Source organism: Numenius arquata, chromosome 4, assembly GCF_964106895.1.
Source record: "Numenius arquata chromosome 4, bNumArq3.hap1.1, whole genome shotgun sequence".
NCBI lineage: Eukaryota > Metazoa > Chordata > Aves > Charadriiformes > Scolopacidae > Numenius > Numenius arquata.
Window position 1 is genome coordinate 19,808,591 of NC_133579.1, and position 16,488 is coordinate 19,825,078.

At 39.8% G+C, this 16,488-nt stretch overlaps 1 protein-coding gene across 1 annotated transcript in view; it reads right to left on the reverse strand.

Moving 5' to 3' along the window:
- The window catches only part of MIB1 (MIB E3 ubiquitin protein ligase 1), a 76,605-nt gene extending 60,561 nt beyond the window's left edge, over positions 1-16,044 (reverse strand). The window contains exons 1-4 of the mRNA XM_074146128.1: positions 15,816-16,044; positions 5,572-5,743; positions 2,705-2,834; positions 852-956 (exon numbers count right to left, since the gene is read on the reverse strand). Of these exons, the coding sequence (XP_074002229.1) occupies positions 852-956; positions 2,705-2,834; positions 5,572-5,743; positions 15,816-16,044 (636 nt within the window). The remainder of the gene's footprint in view (positions 1-851; positions 957-2,704; positions 2,835-5,571; positions 5,744-15,815) is intronic.
- Between the last annotated feature and the right edge of the window lie 444 nt (positions 16,045-16,488).

Sequence of the window (16,488 nt, forward strand, 5' to 3'; positions counted from 1 at the left end):
TTTTTTATTATAGAAGTAAACTGTATTTCAAGTGAAGTTATAAAGCAATATATTTTACTTTCAAAAATACTAGTCATTGATTAACATTTTATTACTGATACACATCTGACAAGAAGACGCTACAATGTTAACGTGGTTTTCCCCTGCAGTACCAAGCAAAAAATCATGCAAAGAAAATGCTAATTAAGGTGTTATAAGCAGCTGATAATCAAAGTAACCCTTCCCTGACCCACATTAGGATAAGAAAACCCAGCAACAGAAGGCACTTTAGGCTAGAGTCTGACCCATTTTCTCTCTAAAGCTGTAGCAGTTGTAGAAGCTAGGAAGTGAAAAAGAAAAATTTAGTGCTAAAGCAAATTAAGGTTGTAACTTAATTCAACACCTTTCCATTGACAAAAAAAAATTGCTATCAAGAGGATTCTGAGTGTTGCCAGTTAATTTAAAAACCGGAAAATCTTGCAGTAATCACACCAAAATTAGAACTGGAGAGTGCAGGTGTTAAAGAAATAAGGTCTTTTAAAAGTTCATTATTAAGCTTCTTTTTCTTTTCTGAATTTTAATTTGAACACAATAGTAGCACTGCAAGATAATCATGTATGCGATGTAAATATTTACTATACTCTGGCAGGAACTAGCCCTTAACTTTACATTATTCATATGTTTTATAAATTCCCAGATCAGATTTTCTTACTGATACATATGCATGATCCATACAGCTGTATTCACAATGACCTGACTAATAGCATGCAAACTGACAAAGGATATTACAAAAGCAGGATAATAAAGCACAAGTTATTCTTACTACCCTTCCCCCACCATGCATTTTACCCTTTGTGTTCTTTTATACTTACCATGCCCTCAAAGCCAACTCTGTAAAGGTTTTTAGCACCATTGTCCCAAAGAACATATGCTGCGCTATGTGGACTCGACGCACTCCAATCTTGGATTTCAGTTACCTATTCAGTTTTAAAAATACGACAAGTTGTTTCTAGAACAAAGACTCAGAAACACAATTTGAATTTTAAACCCTATTCATCTCTTCAGAATAATTCAGGATGCAGCAGTTGTACTGAATTTAATAAAATTTATTCTGAAGCTGTGTTCTGTTTGATACAAGTGTTCCCTAGGTGTCTGATAAAATGGCAGCCTGAATATGTACTTTGTAGGCATATTTTTCTTTTCTATATTTGGCAGGTATTCTAACTACCCAAGTAGAGAACAAAATCTGAACTGTATAAATTTATTTTATGATGCTTTGTTCTTACTAGAAGCAGCATTTAACTAAGAAAAACAGCATGAAAACTATTTTATTTGCGTCAATTTGTTTGGTTTAACCTGCCTTAGCCTGGTGGCACTGCACTATGTAGGAGACAAAGTTTTATTTCCAGAGCCAATCTGTTTAACAACAGTACAAAAGGAGGAGAGTGAAAAGGACCTTCTGAAATCATGAGGCCATGAAACTGAAAACACTTACATTATTCAAAAAAATCAATTTCCAGAATTTGTCTTCATTCTTATTTGTATTTATATAAAGGCTGTTTCTGCTTTTCCTCCTTAAAAACATTTACATGCATTTACACATATTTTCAGCTTGCAAATATCCTACTAATTCAAGTTTAGTACATAAAGCAGACCATGCAGGATAAGACTCTAATTTTGCAAAGTCTCAGAGATTCCAAAATATCTTGCCAAATTCACAGCAAGGGGTAAATAATCAAGATGAAAAAAGCTGCATCTGAATATCCCTTGCTTTAAGAGATTTAAATTTATTATTTTCTCTCAATAAAAAGCAAAATGAAATCCCCAGAAGTCCTAAAGCTTCCATAAATGTCTAGGATATAAAATAGGATAAATATCTTCCTCAGGAACTTCTCACTTTCTTTTAAATACTGTGTACTAAAAATAAATGCAACAAAAACTACCAGTTCGCCAAGATAAGGGCATCCAATTTTCCTTCTACAACATCTTATATTTGGTAATGAAAACCATGGTATATTTTGCACTCTCTGCTGTTATGTTCATACTTATAACAAACCTTTGTTAGTTCTCAAGGTAAATGTAAGTCATAGACAGAAAATTTGCATAGGTTATGATTAGCAATATATCTTTCCACGCAATTTTCAATAAATCCAAATACTTTTTTTACACAACTGTATCAAAAATACTCATATAATGTCCTAAGCCGGTAATATAATATCCATATCCAACACTTGCAAAGTTTTTGATTTTAAACTCAAAAGGTTCCTATAATTATTAGGGTGCAAGCACTGAAAACAAGGAGCAAGAGAAATGCAAATGTGCCGACCCACAAAGAGAAGACTACAGAATGCAGTGATGACCAGAAAGTGCTATTCTTGAGAGCTCTGGTTTTATACCAGCTCTCTAGTAATGCTGAAATATGCCCCAAGATCTTAACGTTGTTACAAGCCCATCTTAAACAGAACAACCAAGACAAAAATTCAGTAGTTTTAAACACGTTGTCCCAGTATTGTAAAAGAAGTAAATTTAAATTTAAAAGAATTGGTCATAGTGTACATCCCCTCCTCTTTCTAAATGCTTAAGCATTACAGAATAAGAATAAAAAACTTCTAGCAAATAAAAATAGTAACTTTTATGATGATATTTTTACTCTGCAACTAGAAAGGCTATGGAGGCCATTACATGAGCATGCAGAAATGCATCTTCTTATTTAAACCAGTTTTACCTTTCCTCTACGCCCATTGCCACCATCTTGATCTTCCCATTGCCAGTCAACTCCTCGCACCACCCTGGCACCTGCAAAGATTCCTCTTGCTGTAATTTTCTTTGATTTACGGCGAGACTCCAACAATACCCTGAAGTTATCAAAAGAAGAACCCACAAACGTCAAGATAATAAAGAAAGTCCAAAATGAATCTTTGGGGACAGGAACGAAGAAGAGCATCTTGAAACAAAAATAACCCTACAAATGCAGATTTCAGTGCATGAATCGCATCTATTCAATTCTAAACTCAAACAGCAGCCCACAAGACAAAAAAAATGGGTCTTCCTAAACCTGATTTATTGTATGTTTATAATCAGTTTCTAATGATAATTTCTTCTCCAAACCTCCTACTACCAGCAATAATCTTGTAACCACTTAGATATAGATCTGTACTTATGTTATTAAAATCATTAAAGAAACATAGAGTCATATAAACAATACGTTTCTGTTTCTCTTAGAGGCACACTAGGCCAATATTACTGTCCCACAATTGCCCTGCCATTTTTTTCAGAATTATGCTGTTAAGTAAGAGCTACATCTCTTTCCCCTCCAGTCTCAGTTTATTCTCTACATGCTTATAGCATATGCTGGCAAATTTAATTAAATATATCAGCATCTATTTTTTCAGCCATAATATGTTATTTTTCTAAAGCAAACCTCTTCTTTCCCTCTGACCAACAAAACAGAAGTAGATAAGCTCAACAGGATACTTCATGACTATTTAACTTTCAAATAGAAGCAAAGAGACAAACATTTTCCTGCCTTTCCAGTAATCTCAAAAGCCACCAGTTTGCATGCAACCAGATTTCTTACTTCATGCCAGGAAAATATTGCCAGACACAGGTATTTTTCAGCTGAAATTCTGTTTCCTGACCTCTTCAGGAAACTTATCACCCTCCTGCTAAACTTTTAACATCCAGCAGATGGCAGACAAGGAAAAAGTTAAACTGTTAGAATCAATGCAAAGAGCACATGAAAATATTAGCTGGTTTTATCCAAGTTACATAAAAGAGTGATAAAAAAACAAAGACATGTTGTGTTTAGCATTTTAGAATGACCTCAACACCTACAAAACTGAGATGAAAACCAGCATACATTACTTTGGGAAATCATATGAGCAGCATACCAGACTTAAGAATAAAACAGGTAAAGCTTAATAATGCTTTCCTTCATTTAAACGTCCTTGGATGCCTCTTGCCATTTTTCCTATGAGATATGCCTCAAATTCAATAGCACTGCTTTGCCTTTTTCTCCTCCCTCAAACACTTAACTTGAATCAATTTTTCTCAGCCAAGCTTGATCCAGTAGAAACAGCTCCTTGGCAAATGAAGCTGCCTTCTAGATAAGAGTTGCAAAACAGAGCTCAATGGGAGTAAACAAAGATAGGGAGAAAGTGACAAGATGCACAAGATTTCTTGAAATTCTATCTCCAAAACTAAAAATTATGCGTTATACACCAGAACAGACCACTTAAAACTACAAAAGAAGCTCCAGCTAAAAAAGAAAAAAAAAAAAAAAGTCTGGCACACATTCCCAAAAGTAATGAGATTTTTCAAAAAAAGAAATAAATAGAAAACAGATTTGTATTTTGTTACCTATTTTTTATTAATTACACTAAGCCAGGACTTTCTGCTCTTGGATTCAACTTCTAAGTCTTTTTCTGCATTATAACATTAAAACTGAGACACTAAGCTTATGCTATCTACTTGGTACCTAGATCTACTGACATGAATCTCAAAAACAGAAGTTACTTCTTGATTAAGCCAGTGACCTGGCCTGAAGTTAAACTTCAAGACAAACATTTGAAAAAATAAACACAGACCCTACAAGCCACGATACAAGAACTCAGTTTGTGTGCTCCAGCCACTTGCCTTAACTAAAAAACCACTGATAAAAGCACATCACTGAATTACAACGTATTTGTAAACCTTACTTCTCCAAGAGGAGATAAATGTTGTCTTACCTAAGTCACATTTAACTATCATATCTAACAAAAAAGCTTCCAATGATTTAATGAAAGAAGATTCTGGAGGGTTAACACAGAGGTGATACAACAGCATGTAGCCTTCACACAGTGCTTTACCATAGCTCTCCAAGTATTCAGTAACAGGCAAACATCACTGTTCTCACTTAACCAGTAGATAAATCATGACAGGGAGGGGCTTTGGATTTAGACAAGTTATTTAAAGTCAAGAACACAAGAACAACTATGCAGGAACACACTAAATGCCAGGTTTGTTCAGAGTACTTCACTGGGAGACAATAATAGATGCTTAAGAAAAGAACATAAAAACCAAGGTGAGAGTAGAACAACCCTTCACAGCATCTTTTCTCTGCTTTCTGCAGTCAGCAGTTTAACCAGTTCAAGTCGGAAGCTTTGTCTCCAGATCATTCTGTTTTTCATAGCCCACAAAGAGGATATTTTCTCCTCAATCTGTCTACACCATTTTTGAACCTCATTAAACTTTCACATTCAGGAATTCATTGACAAATCATTTTGTGATTACACATTGCTTAAAGGTAATTGCCTTTGTTTTAAAGCTGCTATATAACACAACAACTAGGAAGACTGCCATGAGGCTAAAAGAAACTGAACAATCTTACCCTTTTTTCTCTACTTCATTCTCTCTAAAATTTCCATGTTTTCCAAGCTCCAAAAATCTGTCCTAGCTACCCTCCCTCACAAAGAGGCAGAGAACCACTAACAGAATCTACACCTCAAGCCACCATTTTACTCAATCCAAGTTTCAGTAACCAAATCTGCAGTTTAGAGTTAACCACAATTAACTGTTCCTATTTAACTTCATGGGGAAAAAATTACATTTTACCTTTCACTTCCTGGTGTGGTAATTCTATAAAAACGATGCCTCAAGTGATGTTTGTCCCCATGATAGCAAACTGTGCACAAGTCATAATTTGTGCATTCAGCACATTTCCATCGGATGCCAATGATGGGTTGCTGTCGACAAGTATCACACATAGTCCCATCATGCTTGATACCTGTAAGGAGAAAAGAAAAAAAAGACTAACAGCTTTGCTACATCACTACACAGATTTCTGTTGTGCACCATTATTATTTGAAACCACGTACAAAAAAGTTAACAATAAAGAAAGGCTGCTAGAGATACCCTATCGGCCTATATGACCAACAAAAAAAAAAAATAACAACTTAGCCTCATATGTCCAGCTGTCAGTCTATTCCGGACATGTTCTATTTTTTCCTCAGCTCAAAAAGCTGAGAAAGCTGCGTTTGGTTTTTTTCCATCTATACAAATCAGAGAAAGAAAATGAGAAATCCTTTAACTACAAGTTAAAGGGTGAGAAATGCATATATCAAGATATATAGGCAATCTGGAATTTTATCTCTGGATTAAAACTACCAACACACCTCATACCACAAAGGCTGTGTTCAACTGTGCATGCCATTTGAAAATCATTGGTTTCACTTACATGTTTAGTACACTGGAAGAGTGCTTAACTCTACTCTTTTTTTATATAGGAAAAAATTAATCTCTCTTGGATAGATGCCATTAGCTTCATGAAAATCTGTTACCATTTTTGAAGCGTTTTACTGCTTTCTATGTTGTTTTTTTCTAAAAGAATGTGCCAAAGACAGACCAGCTGTAACTCACCAGCATGTGCTCTGCCCAGCCTTCCACAAAAACTTAATTCTCAACACCACTTACTCCTACACCTTTGCCAAGCTACAGCAGATTGGAAGTGATCAGTCACAGACAGTTTCCATCCATGCATTCTGAATACAGTGAAGAGCCACAAGTTTATTAAAAAAAAAAATAAAAAATATCAAATTCTGCTGCTGTTCGGAAAAAAATGAGCAATAGAAGACAGAAGCACTGGCATTCAGTCTGTAGCACAAGATAAAAAATGAACACTAAAAGGTTGCAGTAACACAGAATTTTCCCAGTCACTCACCCTTAAAAAAACAAAAACAGCAAAAAAAAAAAACACAGATCACTTTGAAATTAGGGAGGAAAAAGAATGGGTTTTGTCCCCTCCAGAAGGGATGCTTTTGGAAATGACTGCCAAATTCACTATAAATCTATTAGTCACTTGTGTCCAGCAGCTGAGCCACCTGCAGTGAAGAAAAATCAACAGTTGGAGATGCAAAACTGAAGGAAATGCCTTCTTGCCTGATCATTTCATAGAATCACATAATAGCTGAGGTTGGAAGTAACCTCTGGAAATTGTCTAGTCCAACCACCACCACTTAAAGCAGGGTAAACTAGAGCTGGTTGCCAATATGCAGTCAACTTTTGAGCACCTCCAAGAATACAGGCTCCACAACCCCTGGGCAGCCTGTTCCAGTGTTCAATCATCCCTAGAGAAAATATGTTTCTTCTTAGGCTTAAATGGAAATTCCCGTATTTCAGTTTGTGCCCACTGCCTCTTGTCCTGTTACTTTACACCACTGAAAAGAGCCTGGCTCCATCCTCTTTATAACCCCCATGATGCATTTATATACACTGGTAAGATTCCCCTGAGCCTTCTCTTCTCCAGGCTAAAGACCACCAGATCCCTCAGCCTTTCCTCATATCAGATGCCTTAAGATTCCTTAAAACGCATCTGCAGCCCTTCGCTTGACACGCTCAGTACATCCATGTCTCTTTTGCACTGGAGAGTCCAGAACTGGACACAGCACTCCAGGTTTGGCCTCACCAGCGCCGAGTGGAGGGGAAGGATCACCTCCCTCAACCTGCTGGCAGCACTCGTCCTAATGTAGCCCAGGATACCACTGTCCTTCACTGCCACAAGGACATGTTGCTGGCTCATGGTCACCTGGTTGTCCACTGGGATCTCCAAGTCCTTTCCTGCAAATCTGCTTTCCAGCCAGTCAACCCCAGTTTGTACCAGTTATTCCCCCCAGGTGCAAGACTCAGCCTTTCCCTTTGTTGAATTACATGAGATTCCTGTTGACCCATTTCTTCAGCTTGTCAAGGGTCCCTCTGAATGCCAGCAAAATCATCTCGTGTATCATTTCTCCTAACCATGAAGGCCTCTCACTCTTCCAACCTTGATTATAAACATATTTAGGAAGATTTCTGGCCTCGTGACTAAAAATTGCACCAACATTGGAATAAATATTTAATTATGACTGGAAAAGGAAACACATTTGGAGCAAAGACTGCACATAGCACCACAGAGATTAGAGCCGTCTCTTCAGGACAGCCTTCAGTGACAACAAAAACCCTGAAACTGCTGACATTATACTAAATGATCACTGTAATTCCTGGAGCGGTTCGTGACTAAGGTGTCATCCACACCTTGACCACAAAGTCTGTGCTGAAATTTTGAAGGTCTGGCACAGTCAAGTCCTATAGCCCATAACGTTACTTGCCAACTCCAACTGCCAGACAACACACCTCATATACCATAATCCTAACTTTCTATATTTAAAAAGTATTTGCTGCTTGGCAACAACAACTAAAAATGCTATTTTTCTACAAAACAAGAACTTGAAATCACCCATACATTTCCTCCACACACACAACTCCATCAACGACCTTGTTCCCAACGTGGAGGGTTAACATCAAGGGGCAAGCTATCTTTCTTGTTATGTACACTGAGACTTTGATGTCTGGTATCTCTTGATTATCTGTAACACTCAAAAAGATAGTATTAGTTATGATCTTGTGGTGGCTGCCTCACTGCTATGAGCTGTATCAAACCATTTTACTACTTTTTTTGGTAGTCTTCAAGAGCAGGTGCATTAAAAGGACTCAGATAACCTGTTACTGTTTTGTTGCCTTGCTTAAAAAGACTAACTAGTTATAGCACTTGGGACTGAGGGCCGGTATTTGGTGGGTGTTTTTAAGAAATTGATTGCTAAATTGGTATTTCACATAGAAACAGAGAAGTTACACATCTCTGAAATTTTTTTAACAGTTGCTGAACTTCAGGGAAGACAGTTTGCCAAGTACCACATTTATTCTGGATGTAAAAGGACCAAGGAATTGGGTGCTGCAGGATTCTTCAATTTGTCCAAGCAGCAGGAGAGAGGGCAAAAGAGGTATAATCATGAGTCATGTAATACAGAACTAGGTCACCTCACAGTAAACTTAAATAAAAAAACTAAACATTTCTAGCCAGTGAGGCAAAAGCTGCTGTGGAAAAACTCAGAAAAACTTCCTTAGGAAAGAAGGAAAAAAAAAATATACAAAGATGTTTGACTCAAAAGTCATCTTACTGACCATAGCTTCCGGGACTTAGAAGAGAACACCACATGTCTGTATCTGGAGTCTCTGATGGAGAGAGTCACATCTCTATTTCACAGATCCTTAAACGCCACCCTGATAGTTATAGCCTTTCTGCATCTATTCCCTGACACATGATTCCAGCAGCAACACCCACTTCAGTGCATGCCTTACCTGACCATGCTGCTCCCTTCTTTCCATTATGCCAGCAAAAGATTTTTGCAGAGTTGAGCTGTAAAGTGGATCAAGAAACATACCCAGCTGAAAGACAGCCAGGAGGAAAACTATTCAGCTGGATTGGTTTCCCAATCCCATTCTTTGTGGTGCTGCACAACGCTGCTGGCTCGACAAACAAAGCATTGCAGGGCAGAAGCAGGCAAGTAATCCTGTTACAGAATGTTTAACCACTGCACTAGAGGTCTGGAGGGAGAAGTAGATTTGTACGCCCCTGCTGACAGTGGGCTAAGAGAGTTTTAACTTCATCTGCTAAAAAAAGATGCTAAAACAAGGTGCTACTACTGGATCACCAAATGCAATAGCTAAACTCTTCTTCATGTTTATAATACAAATAAAATGAACTATTTACATGAAGAGTATGTTTTAAAGAAGGTTGAAAGAATAATTTTTTTTTTTTTTAAGTTGAACTAGATATTATAGGTGCACCAGTGCGACAGGTTGACATTGGTCAGCTGCCAGACGCACACCCAGCTGCTCTCTCACTCCCCCTCCTCAACAGGACAGGGAGTGAAAATAAAATGAAAAGTGAGATCACTTACCAATTACCATCACTGGGAAAGCAGAGTTGACTTGGGGAAAATTAAATTTATTGCCAATTAAAAAAAAAGAAAAAAAGAAGATGGTGAGAAAGACAAAAACTAAAACACCTTCTCCCTATACTCCCTCTTCATTCCCAGACTCAACTTCACTCCTCCATTCCCAACTCCTCTATCTCCCTGCTTCTCACCAGGGGAGAAAGAATCATAGAATCATTTTGGTTGGAAAAAACCCCTAAGATCATCGAGCCCAACCATTAACCTGGCACTGCCAATTCCACTGCTAAATCATGTCCTTCAGTGCCACGTCTACACGCCTTTTAAATACCTGCAGGGATGGTGACTCAACTACTTCCCTGCGCAGCCCGCTCCATTGCTTGGTAACCCTTTTGGTGAAGAGGCTTTGGGTAATGATGGGGAATGGGGTATTATGGTTAGTCCACAACAGCTCCTCACACTGTTCCCCTGTTCCAGCATAGGTCCTCTCCATGGGCTGCAGTCCCTCGGGAAAACACTGCTCAAGCATGGGCTGTCCATGGGCTGCAGCCCCCTTCAAGGCACGTCCACCTGCTCCAGCATGGGTTCCTCCACTGGCTGCAGTACGGATTTCTTTTCCACTGTGGCCCTCCATGGGCTGCAAGGGGACAACCTGCATCACCATGGTCTCCATCTACTCACCAAAATTCATTACTGAGGACTTGATGCTGGCATTACACACATTCAGGGGGAAGGAAGGAGACATTACTTCTAACGTTTCAGACTAGCTTTGCTCTACCCCAGTGGGCTGAATGCTCATCGTAAGATCGTACCTTTCAACTGACTATAACCAAAAAGTAAACCAGTTTGTGCTCCAAAACAAGCCCTGGTGTAAATTGAAGCACAGTATACAGGAACAACCAGAAGACTGGGTCAAGAGTAGGCCGTGGAGCCAAACTTGAAATCCTGACCCAAATGCAACCTGTATCTGTCACGTAAACCACTTCTGCTCTTCGAAAGGAAGGCTGTTTAAGAAAGGTTGAGAAATACAAACTTTACAAAGTTTATATTAGGAAAGAATGCCTTAATTAAACTATTGGAATATGTTAAAGTGCCATAAAAACTTCAGAGTTCAAGCATCAGCCCTGCAGCTGGCCAGCTGTGAACCAGAAGAGCACTTTAGCTCTCTAAAATGAGATAATGCAAAAATTAAACCTCCAGATAATCACCAAAATTTCCTAGGAGCAGCCTATTTCAAAATGAAACAGGTTTCGTATCATCCTCCATACTGCACTGAAAAAAAAAACGAAAGAAACCAGGTAATGAGATGGGTACTTTCACCATGCCTAATTACTTTTAAATAGCTGCCATTTCCTCATGTCCCTCCAACCTTCGGATACCATAAAATCCAGTATTCCTGGTCTCCTCTTGCCATTAATGTTCTTAAGATTTGCATTTCATATTAGTTTCCTACGTTTATGTTCCCGCCACGGTTATTTTCACTTTTGTCATCTATCCCCAAATCTTCCCTGGATTACCTAACCCACCGTTCCTCTGTCACCACTCATTTAGACATCAATTTGACAGCCTTGGCATACAAGTTTTTAAAATCCATGCTCACTCTTAAAGCTGCGAAAGGAAATAAAGCCAGTGTTGCTCAAATTGCTGTATGAACTTGTTACAGGTATTTCTTCTGTATTAAAAATAATTTTCTAAGGTGGCAATATATAACTGTCCAATAAAAGAACATTTTAGCAGTAAAGTAAGACGTACAAGGGGTATCCACACCACTCATTGTTAATCACAGCGGAAGTCAATAGTGATTTCAATTACTTCTCAGAACCAACAAAATCTGGTTTCCAATGGACTCATTATTCTCTACAGAACTCTAAGAAGCCAAAATCTTTCCATATCATACTGACAATACTACCATCAGGCACAGGATACCACAGAAAACTGTTTCATTTACACCCCAATTTAAAAAGCAATAGCAATGTTTTGTTCTTCCCATTCTTCCACTCAAGATAATTCTGACACTATGGCCAGATTCCAGGCAAACTGAAAACAAAGAATTCTTAGAGATTACTCAAATTGTGACAAACTGTGTGAAAGCTCAAATCAGCAGCCCCACAAACACAACTCATCTATTAAAAACCCTGTCTTACAGCAGCCAGCTGACCAATGATTATATACAAGAGACACGCCAGACTTGCGAAAGCATGTGTCCTATCTGGTAAGGGTATCACAAGATACAGGAGAAAGGAGAGGATTATTGTGTAGGAGACATGGGGGAAGGGCAGGAAGAACAAAGAATATGTTTATTAAGAAGAAACACAACAGGCTTCCCAAGTACCACTGCTCATGAAGCTTTTTGATTTTTTTTTTCCCTTGTGAGGGGTTCTGCAAGTATTTAAAAGTAGTCACTAAAAAAAATCTTGACTAAGACAATTTTCCTTAAGTTACACTTGATGTGCTAAAAGCAAGAACAAATAAACAAATATATCTGATAAATCATCTGAGATGGTGTACCTTTTAAAATTTTCTGACATGTATGACTTCATGACAATTTATGCAATTCTTCAGGTTACAGAAAACTATTAATACAGGTACAAAAAGCTACTCAGAACTTCGTCAGATAATACCTAATTTTTCAGTGTTACCAAAATACAGCACAGAGAGCTTTCCACACTGCACAGATGCTCGCTTTAGCTGCGGGATAATTCCATGTCAAGGCTCCATTTCCTGACCCCAGCCCCTCCGCCCACTCCCCTTATTCAAACACAACTGGGTAAATTTATTTTAAGCAGGAAAATAACATTGTTACTTTGATCCAACCATATAAAAGGAAACGGATGACAACCAAATTTTTGCTTAAGCTTTGTAGAAAGAAAACCTTCAGAAAGAGAACAAACACAGAAAGTTTCTGCATTGTTCATAAGTATTACGTGAACATAGTCAGGAGTGCTCTCTACAAACCTGCTACTGTATGTCCTTTACCTTTGGCAAAAGGTTGCTTCCCCTTCTAAATATAAAGCTTGAGTTTATATACTTTTATACTCCATTCAGCAAATCAGTAGAAAACTACTCTTTTCTGTTTCTTTTCCACAACACTACCAGAAGAAAGGGGATTCTCAAGACTCCTAGATTCTGCCAAAAGGCTACTTTACAGATTAGTTACCAATTCCTCTTAATCGCCCTGTCTTGCTTAAAGAAATGCTGGTCAATGTAAAGATGTTCATCAATGATGTAAGTGAAAAACAGAACATATCAGAAATCAATCATTACCCAGATTACTACATCTGGACTAAATAGCTTACACGGGATACTTCATGTAAATCATCGATGACTTTTTATTTTAAAGAAGACCATCCTAAAATCTTAGTACTAAGGCTACTTGCGTTTTGTAAAAAGTTAACATAGTCTTGCTATGCTGGTCATAGCCTACAACCATTAAAATACAAGGACAGTACACAGTCTACAAAATGTATATATGCACATACATATATATGTACATACATGCATATACATGTATCAAACTCAGGTGTTTTTTTTGTTGTTTTTTTTTTTTTGTTTGTTTGTTTAAATAGAATGAGCTTCAAACATTACTTCTAGAACACAATGGGATCCTGATGCATCACTACTGTTTTCTGGCTACATGGGCCTCAAACTCATCAAAGCAGCAACTCTGGCTGCAAGCCAGAGATCGGTGAAGAACCAGACTAATAATCAAGTCTGGTTTTGAACACCTAATAAAAAGAACTCCCAAAACTAAATAATCTAGTTTTGCTGTATTTTTATATTTATTCTCAGTATAAACAGGCATGTTGTGATTGTAAATTTATGAATAATTTTTTTCCATTTTAAACTAAAAGAGCCATGATTTAACACTGTGCTAAGTACAATCAAACCAAAAACGACCCCATATTTTATAACATTTCCTTGCTCAACAGTATAATTATTAATACTACAGTTAAGAAATTTCTGCCACCTAATCCCCTTTTTCTTGTAACTACTTACATCAAAATTATCTAAATGCCCCTAGAGGTAGTATCAAACTGTCATCCAACGTCAGAGACCCTTATTCAAAACAATGCATGGTTAACTACCACAGAGAAAAGTAAGTAATTACAAAAAGGTGAAAAACTGAAGTGAAATTATTTGCCCAAGAATACAGAGTGAATCAGTGGTAAAACCAGTATTTCAGTCCAAATTGACAGCATCCTAATTCCATTAACTTTGCCCTTTTCCTGCTACTACTTTACAGATTTTTACTCATCCTATCTCCTGGGGATCATGACCTCAAAAGTAACTACCTCTAGCAAAAAGCAACCCTGAGTAGCTCCATGCAGCAGTTCCATCAGGATGATGCACACGTTGGCCAAAAACCTCAGGAAGAGAAATACCATTTCACAAAGCCTGGAAATAGCAATGTTTATGAGTTTTTCCAACAGTAATATACATAGTCCTACCTGAAACAGAAGTTAAAATTCTAATACAAAAGTATAAACACAACTGAAAATTAAAAGGAATAAAGCAGCAGAAAAGCAACAAAACCAGGGACTGAGTATTAAGTGTAGGCTTCCAGATGCAGTTAACAGGATGCCATTCAGCTTGCAAATACATCAAGCAGAACTAGAATAATATAATGAGCATTCAAGGCTCATATTCAACATTTATGCATACACTTCAATTTTAAGCAGAAGTAGTCCCACTGGTTTCTACAGAACATCAAATGCAGGCAAAGTTTCAAAGCACAAACATCTGCAAGACAAGGATCCACAACTTGAAAGACTACTCTTAACTTCTTGTTCCAAGGTCTATTTCAAAACGATTTTCAGCTCATTTTAATAGCACTTACCTCCCAAAACAACAACAAAAAAAAAAACAATCACGATGCCAGGGGAGAGGAAGGTACCCAGACACAAAAACATTTAAATCCATCTTAAAGGCTCACCATGCAACGTGGTGTGTTTTTTCTTTCTTAGCAATATTTTTGTTATTAATTAGAATGAATTCCATGATACTGTCTCTTCAAAAGCCTGTCAGCTTCAACCTACCGCTATAATTTTCCTTTCTGTAACACTACATTAGCTGGCTCAAAGATGGTGTCTCCTCTCCATCATATTTTAAATGAGAGACACATTACAAAAAGGGTACATCTAAGTACCCCAACAAATTGGCCCAATCACCTCATTATTGAGGCAGTCCCACCTGGCCCAAAATTCACCGCACTATACTTCTGACAAAACCAAACAAAGTATTTTTCTTCGAGAGTTTTCACTGTAAAAACAGGTGCTAAAATGAACATTTCTCTGCAGTGTTTGCAACACTAACACTGCCGCATAATGTCAGTGCAGATCTAAATCCATTGTCCGAACTGACTGAATTTAAAGCATAAATATCAAGCAGCCAAGTAGCTAAAAGAACGAACGAATGCATTTCTTCCCAGTACTTAAGCTGTTTTACAAGGAGTTTGGCAATACAGATAAAAGGCAACACGCAGATTACAAGACAAAACAGTATTTCAACCACTTAATGTAATCTTTAGCAAAGAGGTGCTACACCTCTGTTCTGCAATCCTCCCTACACTTGACTCAGGATGACTGTCACCATTTTACGACACAGCTCTGAAATATAAATTCAAGAATAAGCAGGGCAGAAGGGCGATAAAAACAAAACTAAACCCTGAGGTGCCATCCTCTCGGTTCCCTCCCTCTGTGTGTGTGTGTTTGTGTGTCCCCAGCATACCGGGAGTCTGAAAAGCAGATCACTTTTGCTTTGTCTACCCCAATTTACAAGTCCCAGGACAACTTCTCCTCCCTCCACGGCCACGCACTGTACATTTATTACAAGTTAGTGTATACATATACATATGCACTCACACATGTAGACACCCACGCCCAGCCGTGCGAAGGCGGGGGGGGGGGGAGGGAAGGTAACTGACTTTCCCCATCCCACAAAACCGAGAGGCAAAGGCAGGGAGCAACTCGCCCCCGGGATCGGGCCCCGACCCTCACCCCGCCGCGGGGGCCCCCGGGTGCTGCCCCCCGCACCTCCATGGGGGTGCTAGGGGGTCACCCCCTTCCCTCCCGCCCCCGGGCCGCCGCTCACCGGTGGGCGCGCTGTCGAGGATGCGGAGGTCGTAGGCCCCGGAGCAGCGGTAGTTGGCGGCGGTACCGTTGTCCCACACCACGACCACCTCCTCCGGGCTCTCGAAGCTGCGGACGGTGCCCACATGGCCCTCGCCGCCATCCTGCTTCCCCCACTTCCAGTCCGGGCCCCGGACCACCCGCGCCCCGACTCCCTCAACCATCACCCGGTTGTTCCGCGAGCTGCTCATCCCGCCGACGCCCCGCGGGCCCGGGCACCGGGGCGGCAGGAGGGGCCGCGCAGCCCGCAGGCGGCGGAGAGGGACCCCGATGGGGACGGCTGCAGGGGGCGCGGGCAGGGAGGACGCGGGCCGCGGCTGCCGGTGCGGCGAGGGAGGGAGAGGGGCGGGGGGAAGAGGGGCAATCCTGATGCGATGGTGAGCGGCGGGAAGGACCCTTCCGATGGGCCGGGGGACGCGACCGGAGCGGCGGGAGTCTCCGGCCGCCTCTCCTTCTCACTTCCTTCCCTCTTTCCTACCTATCTACGCGCCCATCCCCAGCGGTTCCCCCCGCCCCGGCCACCCCCGGCAAAGCCACCGCCAGCCCCGCGCTCCCGCCGCTACATCCGGGAACTGCGGCCGCGACGGCGGCGGCACCAGGGAGACCGGCGGCGGCGGCCCATCAGCGCAGCGCCC